At 39.6% G+C, this 13,778-nt stretch overlaps 2 protein-coding genes across 3 annotated transcripts in view; both read left to right on the top strand.

The window, feature by feature from the left end:
• LOC109915473 (integrin beta-2-like) overlaps nucleotides 1-1,572 on the top strand; it is a 32,106-nt gene extending 30,534 nt beyond the window's left edge. The window contains exon 14 of the mRNA XM_048599473.1: nucleotides 582-1,572. Coding sequence (XP_048455430.1) covers nucleotides 582-647 — 66 coding nt within the window. The 3' untranslated portion in view covers nucleotides 648-1,572. The remainder of the gene's footprint in view (nucleotides 1-581) is intronic.
• Nucleotides 1-13,778, top strand: part of adarb1b (adenosine deaminase RNA specific B1b) — a 614,030-nt gene that overhangs the window by 109,349 nt on the left and 490,903 nt on the right. The window lies entirely within an intron of this gene.

Genomic DNA, 13,778 nt, shown 5'->3' with positions numbered 1-13,778 from the left:
AGCCCTGGGCAATTGAAACTGTGAATCAAAACTCATTAAAATCCCATTGGTTGAATTTCTATTCATTCAGGCAAGAGGCATCATAAAATCATGAATTCACAGAATGATGCGGCACAAGAGAAGGTTGCGCCACAAGACATTCAAATTTTAAACTCAACTTGCTATTGATGATGATGTTCTGACAGAACGTAGACTTTAAAGTGAGGGCTGGATAGATATATGTAGAATATTGTACAACTATCTATTAGATTCCGTAGGAAATTCCGAGTTTTGAAAGCAAAATAGGTCAACATGATCAACTGGAAGTGAGTCAGATTGGTCCAAAATGGAAGGAAGGGTGGATGGAACAACTTTTCCATATCTAGCGTCTTTATTGATTCATTTGAGACAGGGGTGGACGAAATTGCCCGGTTAGCTTTGTCTTGGCTCCTCAAATTATTTTCCTGGGTCAGATAATAGACATTGAATGCAGTATATGGTTGGGTTAAATGGCTTGTTCCTGTACTTGAAATCTATTTAATATTAATTAAGCCACATTTCAAAAATTAATTTTTTTTTGCTATGATGTGTGTTCCTACTAGGCTGACAATCCATTGTTTCAGAAGGCAACCACCACTGTTTATAATCCCAACTTCAATGAAGACTGAAGATTTGAATGGAGCAAAAAATGATTTCATGTGTTTTGCATCAACAAAGTCTGTGTTTTTAAAGAATGAACTTTCCTCTTTATTTTATATACTCTTTGTGAACTATGAAGGTAATTTGTTTATACTTCATAACTCAGCAGAAGAGGCAATGAGAAGGAGTTTCAACCCTCAAACTTTCCCAGGTTCTCCACTCTAATCTTCCTCTCACAATTCCTGGCCTCCCTTATCTTCCTTTGGCCTTTCTTCAGGATGGTGCTGATGGCCCACTTGCCTGCTAGGTCGCCAGTCTCTCAACCTTGCTGGCTGTGGCCAAGAAATGAAGATGGAAAGTAATTATCAGATTATACATTAATTTCAGAAGGACCTTTAGGAAATGTGTTCTTCTGTTGATTGCAAATCTCTAACCAGGAACCCTTCTGCATTTTCCTGCCACCATATGAATATCCAACCCAATAAATCTGAATAGTAAATGAAAACTGTTCTTCTGAAGGTACACTGTATGAGGGTTGGTTCATAATTGCCATTTTCAGTCTGTAGTAACAGGCAAAAGTGAGGATGACTAATAGAAAAAATAACTGGAGCAAATTTCAAACAATTAAAATTACTATTCAGTTTGAAACCTGGGTCACTACTAGATTTTGAACGATAACTATTAAGGTTTGTGCCAATACCAGACACACAGGTATTGATTACTGGTCATTAATTGTAAATTGACAGCATTTGTATCAGTTGCTAATGCCAATGCATGAGTAGCCAGTTTCAAAGCATCAATACCTGTCTCAAATGCCAATGCCAGCTTTCTGTTCCCTATTTAGCTACTCGTGACTGAGTCAAGTGTGCAAGTAATTGCTTGACAGCTTATTTTGAACATTCTCATTGCAGTGTTTGAAACTAGAAATTTTATAAAAGTTTTATTATCTTCTCATATAGTTTGATGGTTATTTTATGATAAATTAAACACAAAATAAGATAATTATAAATGATAAACACATTATAAATGATAAGATTGAATTAATTGTAGATTGTTGAAAAATAACAATCTTGGTCTACATCAGTATGAGTGGATCCATGAAATAAGAGCTCCGAAGACCTTTGTATCTCATCTCTGGTGGTTCCACCTGTGTTCCTTTTTTATTACCGATATATCTCTCTGGTGAGTGAATGAGCAACTCACCTTGGTTCTGTTATTATTAGTAGCAACCATTAGTATTACCACTATTTGTGTTCAGATAATAGAGCATTCGCTTTGATATTTTTAAAAATTTCACGAACCATACAAGTACAACTGTCTCAGTTCATTTATCTGTTCAAGTGCATCTTTGGAGAGGTGACAGCAATTTTATTTAATTTCTTCTTACTTTTGTTTGTCAGACTAACATTTGCATGCAAACAATTGCAGATTAAGTGTATGAAGTGATCAGTTGTCAGTGCTGTAAAACTACTTCCATTGGTGCTATGCAAAATATGGTATACAATTTGCACTCAGACATGCAATTTGCAATCCAATGCAGAATTGTATATGACACAAAGCAACTCATGGTTTTAAAACAACTGCTGTTCAACTTACAGGAGTTCAGGAGCAATTTATTGGTTGTGAATGTTTTAGGGATTCACAGCTAAGTAGATCCACTCAAGGTAATCTGGATCAAAGCTTTAAGTTATGAAATTGAGATATGTGAGGGAAGTCCTCAGAATTGTGTGAGTTGGTGTCTACATTTAATCTGTGTAGAAATTGGATGCATGACAAGTAGATGTAATAATTTAGCTTAACCAATGTGAAGTTTGCAATTGCACTTTTGTACAGAAGCATGCGTGTGAGTATTTGATTGCGTAAAACTCCTGATGACTGTTATACATAATTCACAGCAGAGACAGCCCCTAGTTAAACATATTAACTGAGGTATGCTTCATCTGCTCCCTTCTTTGATGCATAAATTGCTAGACTTCAGGGATATTGCTAGAGGAGAGGTTCAGAACAGAAAAGATAATCCCCATTCCATCATCACTGACTACATCCATCGACTTTGTACGAGTATAGGCTTTTTTTTCAGTTTTGAAAGCATGGTGTCCCAATTTAATCCCAATACATATCTGACACCATATCCTCTCCATCAGAAAAATACCCTCTTCAGCCTCCATTTCATTATCCATCCAGTAAGCACTAATTAAAACAATCAAATGTGTCTCTCCTCCTCTATTATACAATGTTATCCTTATCACTCTTCACGCGCCATAAACTGAAGCTTATCTAAAATGTTGCTGCTGTATTCTTTTCCCAAACAAATATACACAGATGTATTACTCTAATCCAACCAACTCTCCCCGAGTACAAGGGAGTACATTTAGGGCAAAGATAAGGATGAACTTTTCTCCCTGAATCTGTAAAATTCTTCACCACAGAGGGCTGTTAAGACTAGGTCATTTAAGTATATTCAAAGCTGAGGTACTCTGATTTCTAATCACTAAGGGAATCGAGGGATCAAGGTAGGAAAGAGGGATTCAGGATGATTAGATCAGCAGTAATCTCATTGAATGTTGGAGTTGACTTGATGGACCTTATGTCTTGTGGTCTTATGGATTCCAGTACCACAAAACTTGAAATATAAAATGATTACCCTCAGATTAACACCATTTCTCCCATCTTTTCAACTTCCTGTTGGAGTAGTCCAATCTCACTCATTCTTCTCAACTCCAGCCTTGGGTAAATTCCCGTTTCATTCTCCACATCTTTGATGCAATGACTTAAACAGCTAGATTCAACATTCTTTAAATACTTCTGCCACTGCCTCCTTTCTCTCTTTAAGGTCCTCATTTAAAACATTTGGCTATCCTTCTTAACCCTTTGGATCTGCATCTTTTTTTCCTAATGGTCTTGTTATTGCACCATTTTACATTCTTCCATGTTAAAGGTACAATATAACTGCAAATTATAATGCTCCTACATGACTAGCGAATGTTTTGTCATAATTGCTCAAGTTTTCTTTTAGCCATTTATGAAAATGGTGAGATCCATTCTTTCAATTGCTGAAATGGTCAACTTTTTTGGTTTGGCATAGGAAAATACTGAAAGTGAATTCCTGGAAGTGAGTTAGAATAGAACTCTCTGCCGAATTTCACATTGAACAAAGTTAACTGACTATTTGCTGACCACACTTAGTGCAAACTGTTGTAGTAGTGATGATGAAATGACTGCTCTGGACCATGTACATCTCCAGAAATAAGGTAAATGTAATCTTCTCTAAAAGGGATTGAAGAAACAGAAACAATATTTTTCCACCACTTCTGCTGCAGGTAATTCTCAAGGTATTTAACACCAGATTCCACATTAATGGGCAGATTTAATATTTCAGCATCTGCACTGGAAATTAGATAAACTCTAACTGTGACCGAAATTGAAAATTTTATCTAAAATGTGCTAAATAGAAGTCTTCAGTATGTTTTTGGGCAAGTAAACATTGAACCTTTGCTCAACATATTAAGCTTTATTCCAGGCACAAGCTGTAGACTCATACCTTGCTTGTTTGTGAGTGGACTATGATGCAACAGTCAAATAATGGATAGTAGGAACTGCCGATGCTGGAGTCTGAGATAGCAAGGAGTGGAGCTGGATAAAAACAGCAGGACAGGCAGCATCAGAGGAGCAGGAAAGCTGACGTTTTGGGTCTGGACCCTTCTTCAGAAATGGGGGAGGGGAAGGAGGTTCTGAAATAAATAGAGAGAGGAGGAGGTGGTAATAGAAGTTGGATAGTGGAGCAAATAGGTGGAGAGAAGACAGACAGCTCAAGGAGGCGAGAATGAAGCCAGAACAGGTGAGTGTAGGTAGAGAGTGGGGATGGGGGTTGGTCAGTGAGGAGGGAGGGGCGGGTAGGTGGGAGGGAAGACAGACAGGTCAAGGAGACGGGAATGAAGTTAGTAGGGGTGAGTGTAGGTAGGAAGTGGGGGTGGGGGTTGGTCAGTGAGGTGGGAGGAGCGGATAGGTGGAAGAGAAGACGGACAGGTCAAGGAGGTGGGGTCTGGTCTTGGGATGAGGTCGGGGATGGGGAGATTTTGAAGCTCGTAAAGTCAACATTGAGACCATTGGGTTGTAGGGTTCCAAGGCGGAATATGAGGTGCTGTTCCTCCAGTTTCCGGGTGGCATCATTGTGACACTGGAGGAGGCCCAGGATGGACATGTCTTCCAGGGAGTGGGAGGAGGTGTTGAAGTGGTTCACAACTGGGAGGTGTTGTCATTTGTCGCAAACCGACATGGTCTCCAAGCCTCAACTTGGTCTCCCTGATGTAGAGGAGGCCACATCGGAAACAGCAGACACAATAGACCACATTAGCGGATGTGCAGGTGAACATCTGTTTAATGCGGAAGGTTTTCTTGGGGCCTGGGATGGAAGTGTAGGGGTGAGGTGTAGTACTTCCTGCGGTTGCAGGGAAAGGTGCTAGGGGTGGTGGGGCTAGTGGGGAGTGTGGAGCGGATGAGGGAGTTGCGGAGAGAGCGGTCCCTCCAGAAGGTAGATAAGGGTGGGAAGGGAAATATATCCTTCATAGTGGGGTCAGATTGCAGATGGCGGAAGTGGCAGAGAATGATGCATTGAATCCGGAGGTTAATGGGGTGATACGTGAGGACAATAGGAATTCTGTCTTTGTTTTTATTGCGGGGAGGGGGTGTGAGGGCTGAGGTGCGGGAAACACAAGAGATGTGGTCGAGGGCTGGGATCTGGGATGTCCGAGCGTGGAACGCTTCATCTTGGGAGCAGATGCGGTGGAGACGGAGGAATTAGGAATAGGGGATCGCATTCTTGCAGGAAGGTGGGTGAGAGGAAGTGTATTCTAGGTATCTGTGGGAGTTGGTGGGCTTGAATTAGATGTCAGTTTCCAGGTGGTTACCAGGGATGGAGACAGAGAGGTCCAGGAAGGAGAGAGAGGTATCGGAGATGGTCCAGGTGAACTTAAGGTTGGGGTGGAAGGTGTTAGTGAAGTGGATGAACTGTTCGAGCTCCTCGTGGGAGCATGAGGCGGCGCCGATACAGTCATCGATGTAATGGAGGAAGAGGTGGGGGATGGGGCCAATGTAGCTGCGGAAGAGGGATTGTTCCACGGCTGCAGAAGAGGGACTCCTCCACAACTAAGGGAGAGGTTCATGAAAACAATTTGATATTTGCCAGTTTGAATGAGGTACTGTAGTAAAGGAGTTAGAAGTAATAATCATACTAGAGAGGTTTGGAGATGTATAGTCATGGAGAAACTGGTTAAGAAACAGTATTAAAAATGGCAAAGAGCTTTGAGAACTTGATTATTTTGTTATTGAATGAATCATTGCCAGCTTGAAAAATACTTTTGTTTGTTGTATAATAGTGATTAAAATATTTTGTTTTTATTAAACTAACTAATTTTTTGAAGCTAAACAAATGATGTCAATAGACTGTAACTCAAGTTTTGTCCTGAATAAAAAAAAATGTAATTTGCTTCCCATCTTTTCTGGTGCCTTTCTCAATGTTTATTTAGTTGGAACAGAAGAAATAATTCAGTAAACACAGAACCCAATCCAGGTTAATAAATTTCATAAGAGCAGAGAAAAAGAGATGGTGTTACCTTTGGAAAGAAAGGTGGAGATATTCTACTCAAAGTCGATCATCTCGTGACAATGCCTTTTTGAAAAGAAGGACCAGAAATAGGAGCCTCAGAAGTAGCTGTGTACTGTATGAACCATGGAGCACAGATAAGTAAATACAAAATCTGTAGTCAGTTTTGTTCTTAAACATGAGTTTCAGATCCAGTCCACAATAAATCCCTTTCAAGTAGAATATTTTTACTTGTTAGAAAAGAATTCAAATGACTCCTAATACTGATTTCATGAAGGAAATAAACTGTCATCTCTTCAGTTCGGAATACTTAGGACCAGTCATTTATGGATTTCAACATTTTTAGATCATAGAATGACATTAGCAGGCTCTATTGGAAGCATGCAAACCAGAAAACAATACAGATAAAAATATTTACCTAATGCTTTGGTAACGGTGATTTCTGAAACAATGATAGACATTATAAAATTTTTAAAAAATGATTTTACTTCTTCGAGTATTGTCTCTTCCTTGTTTCTATTCCAAGGTACTTACTGAAATAATGCTTAGGTTTGGTCCAAAATTCCAGACAAACGGTGCTTTCAAACAAAAGATTTCCTGATGATACAAGTTAGTTTATTCTTTCAGCAGCACCATTGAAAAAGCAACTTGTTTCTTGGATGAGTACATTTTAAAATTTCTATTTATGGCTGTATTTCGTGAAGAGCTCAGTGTATTCTAGTCACAAACTGTTGACTCATATCCTGCTGTTTGTGAGTGGACTACAACGCAACCATCGACTAAAGGAGAGGCAAGTTAAGAAGACAATTTGAGATTAACCAGTCTTAATGAGCGTACTGTAATGAAGGAGTCAGAAATAATTCATTGCAGGAACCTAATTAAATCAACAACTGGGAATGTGATGAAAATAGAACATAGTCAGAGTTAATTCCTGTTTAACTACAAAGGAGAAATAAGGTCAGGTGAGAATACAGGTTTAGAGCCAATTTAAGAATGAATTTACATTGGAAAAGAAAGAATCACAATTATTTGTTGAGTTTTGCCCTCTAAGAAGTGGCATCTCTTTCTCCACAGAAAACGTTAAACAGGAATGCTTCAGCGGTGCTGAGAGATGGTCAGTTTGAGACCTCAAACAAAATGATTTTCTTTTCCTTTTTATAATAAGAAAGAGTTGAGCATTACCTGACTGTAGACTGTTGAAAGAAAAGCAATTTAAATTTTAAAAGATAGTCTCTAATTACTCAATTCCACTTCTGCCATAAAAGTGCTAGGCATTTACCATCTCTAACAGGAAACATTTCAACTATCACCCCTTGACAAACAATGGCATTACTACTGCTGAATTCCCTCACTGTCAACACCCTGGGTGTGACACTGACTGGACCAGCCACATAAAGCTGGCTGTAAGAGCTACCTAAAAATTCAGTGGTGAGTAACTGACCCGCTACTACCACAAAGCCTGTCGACCTGCTAAAAGGCACAAGTCGTGAATATGGTGAAATATTCTTCATTTGCTTGTACCAGTGCCGCTTCAATACCACTCAAGATGCTCAACACCATCCAGGACAAAGCAGCTTGCACAATTGGCACCATTCAAGTATCTTCAACATTCACTCTTTCCACTACTGAAGCACAGTAGGTGCGATGTGCACCAGCAATAAGATGCACTGTGGCAATTCACCAAGGTTCCTTCGACAGCAGCTTCGAAACCATAACCTCTACCAGCCAGAACAGCAAGGGCAGCACAGCAACACCAACATCTTCAACTTCCCATCTAAGCTACACACCATTCTGAATTGGAATTATAGCACTGTTTCATCACTATCACTGAGTCTAAATCCTCGAACTCCATCACTAACAGCACTGAGGGTCGACATAGGGATGGACTATAAATGCTGGTCTAGCCTGCAATACCACATCCTGTGAAAGAATAAGAAATAATATCACCATTTGCAAGTTAGATCCTTTTGTGAAGTAAACCAAAATTAAAATGGAATACTTTAAATGTTACTTTATAACAAAGTTAGCAAATTCTCTTGAGGGTTTTCCAAATTAAGCGTTGGGGACACATGGCAAACTCAAAGATATCTATGGTAATCACTAAACTCAAAAGATTATTATTCTATGAACAGAGCTAGATAACATCCCTCCCTAGGATACCAATTCCCTGAAGCAAATGCAACTTTTCAGAAATGGAGAACCAATACCAAATCCTGCAGTTGAATCTCAATTCACCTGCTTTGGAATGATTTAATCTCATACAAAAGGCAGCATGGCACATTTGGAACTGCACATAATTTAATCTGGGTTTTTTTTCTCTCATACTTGGAACATACTTTTTTGGGATGTTGTTTGGGGGAGAGAGGGGAAGAAGGTAGACTTGGTGAAAGAAGAAATAAATTATTATATTGAATAAAAAACATCCTATTTAGTTTAATTACTGAAAATATAAGTTCTAGTTCCAGAAGATGTTTGGACATATTCGTATAACTAGTGAGGTAGTGGTGTAGTGGTAACATCACTGAACTCGTAGTCCAGAAGTGCAGGTTAATGCTCTGGGTTTAAATTTCATAATGGTAGATGTTGAAATTCAATTCAATTCATAAGGGTGGAAATGAAATCTAGTTTCAGCAATGGTGACTGTGACAAATGTCATCAATTGTCTTCGATATCCCAACTGGTCACAAGTGACCTTACCCATTCTGGTCTGTGATCATGACCCACAACAATATGGTTGACATTTAACTATCCTCAGGATAGTGATTGTAATGAGGTTAGCCAAGTGGACCTCATAGAAGACAGAGACAACAAGGTGCAGGGCTGGATGAACACAGCAGGCCAAGCAGCATCAGAGGAGCTAGACCCTTCTGTCCCGACCCGAAACGTCAGCCTCTCTGCTCCTATGATGCTGCTTGGCCTGCTGTGTTCATCCAGCCCTGCACCTTGTTGTCTTGGATTCTCCAGCATCTGCAGTTCCTACTATCTCTGGACCTCATAGAATATGAGATCCCTGATTGCGGCTGTTAATCTGGTCCAATCAGAGAGTCCTGGCTGACAGATATAAACAGGAGTGTCAAGGGTTCTGTTCACTCAAAGCTGACACTGAGGAAGCTGGATCAGCATCAAGAACTTTCCACATGTAAATAAAGGGTGACTTGGTGACAGGACATCAGGCTCCATGGAGATATTTCAGTCACAATGAGAGAAAAGCTGGTCCTGAAGCAGCATGGCATTTCTAAGAAGGGAAGGTGTAGTGATTATCATGAGGTCAGCCATGTTGACTTGATTGGACCAGATTAACAGACCCAATCAGGGAGCCTTGGCTGATAGATATAAACGGGAATGTCACAGGTTCTGTTCACTCTAATGCTAGCTATGAGGGAGCTGTATCAGTGTTAAGGACTTTCCACTTGGAAATAGCCCAGTACATTGTTCAGTTCAAGGACCGTTATGATGGGCTACAAATGCTGGCCTTACCAGTGATGTCCACATCCCATGAACGAATAAAGAAACAATAGTTAAGACTCATGTTCAATGGATTGGCACTGCGACATAAATTTAGAAAGCACCTGAAAGTGTGATTTCAGAAGTGTGAACTTGTATGGCTGAAGAGATCTGGACAAAAATTTGTAATTGGCTAAAATGAAGCTAATGTCAACTCAGCAATTTTGAAATATTATTAAATTTAACCAGTAAACAATGATAAATTCTACATATTTCTCTCAAGAATATAATCTCTAAACAAACGATTTACAGAAACCTGCCAGTGGAATTACTCAAATAAATTGTCAAACATTTGGTCAAGTTGCTAACCTTTCCACTTGTGCACTTTTAGCCATCTGTTTTCCCTCCTAACACGTTTTGTGGTCTGCTGAGGGTTGAAGCAGGTCAGTGAAAGAAATTTGCAGGGAAACTCGACAAATTTGAAAATGAGCAGAGAAAATCAAGAGCGACCAAAAAGAAAGAGATTTTGAGATCACATTTATACTGTGCTGTTCACAACTACTGGCTGCCATAAACACTTCACAGTCACTTAATTACTTTTAAAGTATTTGTCCCATTGTAATGTTGGTAATGTGGCTTCAAGTTGTACAGAGCAAACTTCTGTAAACAGCAATGTGATAACAACGCAATAATTTGACTTTATCATGTTGATTGATCAAAAATTATTGGCCAAGACGTCAGGAATAACTCGCCTGGTCTTCTTCCAAACAGTACCAGAGGATCATTCACATCTACACAAGCAGGAAAATGGGTTTCAGTTTCATGACTCGCCTGCAACGTGTCACCTCCAACAGTGGAGTACTCCTTCAGTAATGACAAAGTTGAATTTTTTGCTCAACTTTTAAAGTGTGACTTCAACCCTGAACTTTGTAACTCAAACGTGAGAGTGTGATCGGTTGAGCCACAGCTACCAAAATCTGGAAACAAATACAAAGACAAGTAGTAAAGGAAACAAAGGCAAATGGAATGAGTACAAGAGATGGTGACCTTTTTGCATTTCATCAGCACTTTTAACCAGAAGGGTCAAGAAGTTTTTTTTTATGATGAACTCATTTGAATCAGCTGGATTTTAATATTTATCAACAGGAATGGATATTTGGGAGGAAGGAGGGAGAAAGGTCAGTCTTAAGCCATCTTTTTCTGCATGAACTACTATGTATACCGCTGTGTATACTTCTCCAAACAAATCAGGAGGAGCAGAGATAAGCAAATTTAAAATTATGGTACTGTAAATGTGACGGCTTCTCTTTAGCACCTCTAGAGTACATTAAAAAAAGAATTTCTGAAAAAGAATTGAATTTTTCTCACAGGAGATCAATTAAATTATGACATTGTTATTTTTTGGTATAGTGCTTCTGCCACCACAAAATGGATCACACTATGATTCACAATGACATTTGATCATATTCCTTTCAAAGGGATCTTTTAAACGTAATTGAAAAATCTACCCTGTATGACATCAGGACTCTTTATTTCGTTCTGCAGATTTGTGCCAAATTTGTGTCAATCCCAACATTCAACAAAACCAATTTCTCTGCACGTCTAAAAATGACCTACCTTTCATTAATCTCTCCTCAGATTCTCCCTCTCTTGCCCCCAGTGTCCAATCTTTCCTCCCTCTTAAGTCACTAAATGCAGTGTCTTTGCCTTCCATATCTAATGCCCAATTTGTCTCCCATTCCATGTCTGAAACTTTCCAATCAAATTTCACCCCTACCTTGTCACAGTGTTAAAAGGGCCTGGATCAGTGATACAAATGACATCATCCTTGATTGTGACACTGGTGCGCTATCCTTCCATTTCCTTCTCAATCTGTTTACAGTCCATGGTAGGGTCAACCATCCTCCTGCAAAGAAGTTCTTCAGTTGACAAACTGAACAAACCCATTCACCAAAGTTAATACTGAGCATTATTACCAGTTTCCCCCATCATGGTTTGACACCCTAATTGCTGTATTCTCACCTTGTTTCATTGGCTTGTTCCAGGAAGACTGGGAAATCTGTAGAACCAAAGTTAAACTAGAAATCCTACATCAATATTGCTGTAATTGAGTAACTGACATACTGAAATTGGCAACTGCTCCTGAGAGGAGTAGCCTATCCCAGTGTAATGTGCTGGAATTGGTGTGATGGAGTCAGCTCCCTAAGATGCTTGCATATTTTCCTCAATTAAGCTGCCTAGACCCAATCCTATGTTGTCTTCCAGGTAAAATTCCTCAAATGTTTCCGTTAGTTCATTGTTATAAAGGTGCGACTTAGCATGTCTGCTTCCAGATTCTGATGAAGGGTCACTGGACCGAAAATGTTGGCTCTATCTTCTCTCCTCAAATGCTGCCAGACCTACTGAGTTTCTCCAGTAACTTATATTTTGTGTCTGCTTCCAGACTCAGTGGTTTTCTGTTCACCTTAGTTAAATATAGAAACATAGAAATTAGGAGCAGGACTAGGCTATTCAGCCCTTTGAGCCACTTTGTGGTTCAACACGATCATGGCCGATCATCCAATTCAGTACCCTGTTCCCATTTTCTCCCTACACCCTTTCAACCCGTTAGTCCTAAGAACTATGGCTAACTCCTTCTTGAAGATTCCTTCATTGTGTTGGCCTGAACTACTTTCTGTGTCAGCGAATTCCACAGGCTCACAATTCTTTGGGTCAAGAAATTTCTCCTCAGTCCCAAACAGCATATTCTGTATCCTTAGAGAAACCCTTCTGTGACATGTCCGGTAATTAATGCAGATTCTAAGTACTTCCTACAATAATTCACGAGAGGGTGCTGTCAGATCAACAGCAATCCTGGAATAACTGTTCACAGCCCATTGTGAACATCTGAATTCACTTTATCAGCTATTTGTAATGATATGAGTTTAATACATCTGCTGTGTGTATAATGCTGCCACCTTATGGATACTACAGAAGCACTTTCTGGATTACTGATCCACAAATACAGTTCAGGGGACCTGAACTTTAGCGTGGAAAATATTACATTATTTCAGAAGCAAACTGACATTTCATTCTATTGGAATGAATCTCATGGCAGTTAAGTAGTTAATCTGTACATAGAGAAAAAAACCGACAATTCAATTGCACCTTTCAAAATCATAGAATGTTCAAAAGAGCTTTGTGGTCAGTTGAGTATTTTTTAACAGGGAAGAACTGTTGTAATGTAAGAAATGTGGCAGCCAATTCGTGCACAGCTAGGTCCAATAAACAGCGACAATGAAATGACTAGACAATTTGTTTTCGTGGTGTTGGTTGAGGTACAAATATTGAACATAACACTTGGGAGAAAATACCACTTACTCAATTCCAGCCACATGTTTTACTGGGGTGAGAGAGTGGGGTCTCGGCTGCCCAGCGATTATACAAAGTAAAAATCACATTGTGAAAGAAATAGGCAACTGATCAAAAAAATATGAACTACCTTTTTCAAGACATTGGCTATTGGAGTGACTTAAAAATTCCCCAGAAAACGGAGAAAGTGAACCCTAGGTGAAATGAATTGCAGAACACAGTGAGAATTTTTGACCATTGGACCATTAGACAGAGGAGAGAATTAGGCCATTCAGTCCATCGAGCCTGTTTCGCCATTCGATCATGGCTGATATGTTTCTCAAACCCATTCTCCTGCCTTCTCCCCATAACCTTCAATCCTCTTACTAATAAAGATCTATTTCTGTCCTAAATACACTCAATCACTTAGCCTCTATAGCCTTCTGCAGCAATGACTTCCACAGATTAACCAGCTGCTGGCTGAAGAAACAGCTTCTCATCTCTGTTTTAAAGCATTTTCACTTCACTCTGAGGCTGTGCCCTTGGGTCCTAGTCTCTTCTACTAATGGAAATATCTTCTCCACATCTGCTGTATCCAAGCTTCTAATATTCTGTATGTTTCGATGAGGTTCCCCTCATCCTTATAAACTCCATCATGTACAGACCCAGAGTCTTCAACTGTTCCTCATAAAACAAGCCCTTCATACCTGGGATCATTCTTGTAAACCTCCCTTGGACCCCCTCCAATGTCAGCATATCCTTCCTCAAATACAGGGCTCAAAAC

This window comes from Rhincodon typus, chromosome 7, assembly GCF_021869965.1.
Source record: "Rhincodon typus isolate 14 chromosome 7, sRhiTyp1.1, whole genome shotgun sequence".
Lineage (NCBI taxonomy): Eukaryota > Metazoa > Chordata > Chondrichthyes > Orectolobiformes > Rhincodontidae > Rhincodon > Rhincodon typus.
This window is presented reverse-complemented; position numbering and strand designations above follow the sequence as displayed.